This window comes from Poromitra crassiceps (genome assembly GCF_964638095.1).
Source record: "Poromitra crassiceps genome assembly, chromosome: 7".
NCBI lineage: Eukaryota > Metazoa > Chordata > Actinopteri > Beryciformes > Melamphaidae > Poromitra > Poromitra crassiceps.
The window spans coordinates 47,926,026-47,932,793 of record NC_139628.1 but is presented as its reverse complement, the minus strand read 5'-3'; the positions used below and the strand labels follow the sequence as shown (position 1 = coordinate 47,932,793).

Here is a 6,768-nt window from a genome sequence, read left to right as displayed (position 1 = left end):
TAAAATAGTTAATAGGGTTGTCAAAAGTATCGATAGTATCGAAAAGTATCGATACTGAAAATTTGAATCGGATACAATACTCATTTGCAACAGGTATCGATAGTATCGAACGTATCAATACTAGAAAATTTAAATTAATACAATATTAATTTGCAACAGTTTTGATACTATCAGTGCTTTCTTTTAATAAAAAATCTTTCCCCTCCCTATCATTGGGTATCTGTTGCTTCAACGAGCTAAACGTGTTCTGGTGGCTAGAGTGGCGGTAATATGCTGTCCAAGTTCAAAGTTTGATCAGGCCTAGATTATGGAGAAGTGTGCGTCATCTGTAAGTGTCATCATCCCCCACTTCCCGTGGTATCGAAAACGGTATCGAGTCTCGATATTTTCCTGGGTATCGGTATTGAAGTAGAAATTCTAGTATTGTGACATCCCTAAGAGTTAATATGGATTGTTACATTAGTTATATTACTTTGATGGTCACATAAAAGAACAGAGATATACCCAGGCAAGAATGAATGCATAGATCATCAGTTGATGAGAAAATGACGGAGGAATGAGTATCATGATGTTATTTGGTTGAATAAATGGATACATTGCTAGGATAGGTGTACAGAGAGACGGTGGAACAAGTGGATAAACAAGGTTCCACACATTTTCAATGAAAAAAGTGACATACTTTTTCCAGACCTTGATTTGTTTTGAAGATGTTATCTGGTGTTCAATATGATTTACACAGATAGACATCTTGGCACTGCTAACTAGGTAATATCACTGTAGAATAGATGAACGTTGTTTTTCCTGCATGGTTTCCATTTTAAAGTTTCATAATTTTTCCTGACAGGACCCTATGTTCTTGACTGGATGTGATTTTGGTGCAGAACCTATGTTCTTGATTAGATGTGATTTTTGGTGGATATTTGATATAATGCATGCTGACAGTGGCTGGGTAGTCTCTCCCCAGACTCAAATATTACGTTGAATCGTTGAATGAGTGACAGGTCGTAACACCGATGAGAGAGCGGTTCGAAAAAATGGGCTGCGCCTCCCGTGTCGTCTGATCGCAAAGTCGTTACTGATTGGGGAGGACTGAATCCATCACTGGCATATCATTGGCCAAGTGAACGGTTCCCTCTCATAACCAGCCCTCTGAGGGAAAGTGTCCCAGACCCAAAGAGAGAGCTCTGCAGCATGCAGTAACATAGTGTATCAGACCCATAGAGAGCTCTGCAGCATGCAGTAACGTGGTGTATCAGACCCAGAGAGAGCTCTGCAGCATGCAGTAATGTAGTGTATCAGACCCAGAGAGAGCTCTGCAGGATGCAGTAACATAGTGTCCCAGACCCAGAGAGAGAGCTCTGCAGCATGCAGTAACATAGTGTATCAGACCCAGAGAGCTCTGCAGCATACAGTAACGTAGTGTATCAGACCCAGAGAGAGCTCTGCAGCATGCGGTAACATAGTGTATCAGCGTAAGAACTCTAATGGGTCTGGTGTTGAGACTAGTGGCTGGGTAATAAGAGCATCCCTGAACATTATTAACCTCAACTCAAAATGGGGACTCAGGTCTACAAATTCACAAACTACTCAAGACCTGGAAATTATATATTTTTTCCATTCTTACCTGCATAGGAACCCTGGATTAAAGATCAAATAAATGAATCATCATCATGGACTCTGGAGTTTAGACCAGAACCAGATGTAGACTCAATCTGATTTCCTGTTGATAAGTGATTAGAGGGGTAATGGTCATTAGGAGACATTGTACCTTTTCCTTTTTTTTAACTTTATTTGATTTATTTTGCCCCATAAATCTTCATCATCTTGAACTTGACACACTGGATGCACTTGATTGTGAATACAACTTAGGTGATTTTTTTCTATCCTTATCTTTATGCAGGTCTACTCAGGTAGGAACATATACCAAGTTCCCTCTTCGAGGACGATTTTGTACATTTGTATTTTACAGAAGTTTACCATATTGCTATTTCCCCAAATGACAGGCAACAAAGCACCATTCAACAGAAAGTCATATCAAAAGAAATGTATTGTATTGAAACAGAAACAGCCCAATGACATTTATTGAGCCGGATGTCGTAATGTTTTATGGTGATGTTACATAAACTTCCCTGAGTATCTACCAGCCTGTGCCTGGTACCACTAACGCCATTCTGACACATAGCAGCAGCAGTAAAACCAGGGTTCCCCCACCTTTTTAAACATCAAATTCAAGGTCTTTCCAGGCCCAATTCCCTCAAATTCAAGGACCCAACATGGGCATAAAAGCCTTGGATTTTATTTTCAAAATTCACAAACTTTAAATAAAAGGATTGCAAGGACCTGTGGGAACCCTGATTCCCATGTTGGACTAACTCAGACTTTTAATCAACATTTCTTCATATTTTTCTCAAATGTTCTCCCCAATTGTGGCCAAACGCCCTGCTGTTGCTCCACCCCCTCTGTTGATCTGGGGAGAGCTATAGACTAGCACATGCTTCCTCCAATACATATGCAATCGCCAGCCGCTTCTTTTCACCTGACAGCGATGAATTTCACTGACAGGAGAGAGAGTAGGAGGTTCACGCTATTGCCCCCAGTTCCCCTGCCCCCCGAACAGAGGAGGCGCTACTGCAGCGACCAGGGCCCATACGCCACCGGCTTCCCACCCGCAGACACGGCCAATTGTCCCTGTAGCAACGTCTGACCAAGCCGGAAGTACCGCTGCCGGGAATTGAACCTGGGTTTCCGCGGTGGTACACTGGCCGGACGCCCCAAAACCTTGTAATAATTAACCTGTGCTGACGTTAATGGAAACTAGTCAGGCTCTCCCTGACCTGAATGAGTGAAACTAGTGAGATCATGTGTGTGTGTGTGTGTGTGTGTGTGTGTGTGTGTGTGTGTGTGTGTGTGTGTGTGTGTGTGTGTGTGTGTGTGTGTGTGTGTGGGGTGGGGGGTAGACACATTTGACACAGAGATAACATTACGATAAGAAAATATTACCTTAGATTTATTGTCTGATCAAAGATATCAAATGGAAGCTCTATAATGATCTTTGATCTGCGAGGGGGCGGGGCAACCCAGTGTTTCCCCTAGAAATTTTTTCAGGCCTGGAGGGATTTCGAAATGTAACCCAACCGCAACGGTGGGGGCCCTCACTGGCGACGCTAAACTTTTAGCTAACCTGGTCACATCTATGTTCCCAATGGCATCCCAAGTATCATCATACTATTATGGGATGCGATGCGAACAGTTGTATTATGGGATGTGCGTTTCCCAGGCAACGACACACGTTGACACGTTTTGGAACAGCGCTGCACGCTGGCACAATGCTCCTAAAAGCAAAATGCTTATTGTTTTGAATGATTTGGCATCTTCTATTACTGTCAACACTGTCAACAACAGTATTGTTGTATTGTAATAATATGCCATAAAGGTTTATTGAAATTTTGGGGGAAGCAGGAAAAGAAAAAAAAAGAAAAGAACAATTGCAATCATTTTTCTGGCCTGGCGGGGGCGCTGTTGGCGTGGCGGGCCCGCCAGGCCTGTAGAATGGTAGGGGAAACACTGCAACCCAATCGCCAGAATAAAATGTCAGCATTGTGCATTTCAGCAATGAAGGTTTGTGTTTACAGCAGCATTATAGGTAGATGACATTAAACGGACTCTATTGCAAACAAACACTGAGATGATTGTGATGGCTGGCTGTGTGTAGCATGCAGCAGTAATAACCATGCGACCTGTTGCACCTGTGCCCATTATAGACTTCACCACTTCAGACTATGCACCTATGCACACTGCCACCCAGTGGTCAACTTGATATAGGCTACAAATTCAAATTAAATAATTAATGGCTCCTACACACGAGCCCCTAATTGTGAAGATAGGAACCATACATTAAAATCTGATCTTCCTCGGTTTTCTTTCTTCTTAGTCATGTGTTACCAACACATGACTCAACGTTGGGTCATGACCTTTACTTGTTGAAGCAGAAAGAGATGGGCCGTCGTGTCTTTGTCTTTAACTGTACTGCAAGTCCTTTCTTGTCCAGGTTAGTCTTTGTCACTTTTTCCATGATCCATGAACATTTTAAATACATAAAAAATTGTCTTTGCTTCAATCCATAATTGACGATTATCAGCCTTCAAAAGTGGATTTGTATTGCAGTTACATTTTCTCAGCGTTGAACTTTGATCAAAGTGTCCAAAGTGGTGTCTCAAGTAAAACTCACCTACACTCCATGAGCCATCACATCCTTTCTTTCAGTTAAGTGCAACGATTTCAATCGATCCAGAGGTTTGGCTCCTCAGTTCCTGAAGACTCTAAATGGCAGTCCATGTCCCGGTATGATGACATCAGCGGTGCGTAGCGCCTCCTGGCGGCTGACCTCCTGTACTGCAGGGTTCACACTCACAGCTCGCCAGCTCTCCTCATCTGAGCAGCACTCAAATAAGTCCCCAGCAACCAGCACCGTGCCCAGGGAGGTTCCCCTCACCTGCACGCTCACGTCCTGTGCTGTGTGGCCTGGAGTGGGAACTATAGACACCTAAAGGACAAAAAGGAGACTGCATTACTTGCAATACACTGTACTTTACTGTACAGACAACATGTCGGTAAATGTGCCAGGGGGGCTAGACCCAGTGAATCAATTGTAAAAGTTGTGATTTGATATCAAATAATAATATCCCCACAGGAGTAATCCTGTGGGGATGTTGCATTCCCAAAGTGGGCCGCTGGGGTTCACTGTCTCAACCAAAATAAAACACACACAAAAAGTCTGGTCAAGCGGCCCACCAGCCAACCGGGATTTGTCCCGGTGCTCCCGATGGCCAGGCCGACTATGTGGGGTGGGTATGTTTAATTGGAAATTAACTAAGTACATTTACTCGAATACTGTACTTAAGTAGCCTATTTTTGACGTACTCAAAACTTACTTGAGTATTTCCATTTTATGCTACTTTATACTTCTATTTCACATTTCAGAGGGAATTATTGTACTTTTTACTTTAGTCCACTATCCTTTATTTGATAACTTAGTTCCTACTAGTTACTTTGCAGATTCAGATTATTAATACAAAATATAACCATCAAATACGATCTATTATTAGATTACTGTGCTACCCAGCAGCCTGCAACATTAAAGTGACACATTAATGCAATAGAATAATATAATATAGCTAATATAATATACTAGACTGAATGAAATGGGCCCTTCTGCATGAGTAGCCTATGCACTTTTGTACTTTTTACTTCCAAGTAACATTTTGAACAAATTACTTTTACTTATAACCGAGTATATATATTGTTTTAATACTGTGGTATTTCTACTTTTACTTCGAGATCCGAGTAGGACTTCTTCCACCACTGCGTTTAGCAATAACCAAAAGAACAGTAAACCGCTTTTTGAATAGAGTTTGGCGTGAGAAGAGTAGGCTATAGACTTACATGCTGGTCAATAGGGTAGATCTGTCCCTCTGCTAGCTGGTTGGGTAGGTACCTGTCGCCTTCACTAACATCACAGCCTACCACCATCACCGCCGATGGAAAAAGAGACAAGTTTCCTATGTGGTCCGAGTGTCCGTGAGTCCCCACCACCCAGCTCACATCCCCCGGGCTCAGGCCCCTCTCCTTCAGGGCGGAGAGGAGGAAGTCTCGGTCCCACGGTCCTCCGGTGTCCACCAGCACGGTCCTGGGGCCCGTGAGGAGGGAGATGGTCCCGTCCGCCCGGAACGAGCCGTCCGCCTGCGGCACACTGTAGCCTACTTTCAGGACGGAGACTGAGTAGGGCTGCCCGGAGATGACCAGCTGAGACTCAGACAGAGGGACACGTTCACCACCAGCCTGCATCTCTTAACTACACAGTAGCTAACCGCTAGCTAAACTAATATGAAGAGCTCTGCTCTGCACGGGTTCGAGAAAGCCAGAAAACCCAAACACACGTTGATGTCAAAGAGTATTTGAGGCAAGAGTAGATAGAACCAACTGCGCTGCCGCCATGTTGGCCTGAAACCCCCACCCCCTTGTGCCAATGGGACAGCATCAGAACCAGAGAGCCTCTCTCTAGGGGACACTAGAAGAGTTCCGACATCTCCATTCACTCCAATGGACCAGTTTTTTTCCAGGAAGTAGAAAGTGGAACTCTTCAGTAAAAAAAGCAGCACTGTCGAGTTGCATCAAAATAGACAGTGTTGTACTTTGAAAGGGTTTTTCATCCCTTGAAATGAATCAAATTGTACATTATCGGCTTTATTTTAGCATGCAAAAGTAGCGCGAGACCCATTCCTGGCTGTTCATTGGCTAATGATTCTTGCATTTTGGTCCTCCGCTGACGCCACTCTCTTACTGGAGGACACTAGGGGACACTAATCAGAACCATCACAGCCAATCAGAGATAGTCTCCTCCAGGCCAAAATGGTAGATTGGCTGCGCGCTGATGTCATGGCTGATGTTGCAAAGGAACGAAGCTAAGACACTTCTAATCAATGTAGGTTCTTTGTTTTTCTTTGGTGTTTTATGGCGGTTGGCAGGGAAACAAACTTAAAGCCAGGAGCATTACTTCCACCAAGTGGACTGGAGTGTGGAACTCGAGATTATTCATTCATTCTACTGTCAATGATACATTCAGAGAGAGAGAGAGAGAGAGAGAGAGAGAGAGAGAGAGAGAGAGAGAGAGATATATATATATATATATATATATATATTTATAAAAAGGGCGGCTAGCCTTGGCTGGTTTCCAAACTGAAACACAATCAACTCGGGTGTGACATCACT

At 43.5% G+C, this 6,768-nt stretch overlaps 1 protein-coding gene across 1 annotated transcript; it reads right to left on the bottom strand.

Moving 5' to 3' along the window:
- Positions 1–3,056: 3,056 nt before the first annotated feature.
- Positions 3,057–5,844, bottom strand: mblac1 (metallo-beta-lactamase domain containing 1; the record flags this gene model as incomplete). Its single annotated transcript, XM_083640159.1, has 2 exons — positions 3,057–4,543; positions 5,443–5,844. The coding sequence occupies 2 exons, from the start codon at positions 5,842–5,844 to the stop codon at positions 4,304–4,306; spliced, it is 642 nt and encodes a 213-aa protein (XP_083496285.1). The 3' UTR covers positions 3,057–4,303.
- Between the last annotated feature and the right edge of the window lie 924 nt (positions 5,845–6,768).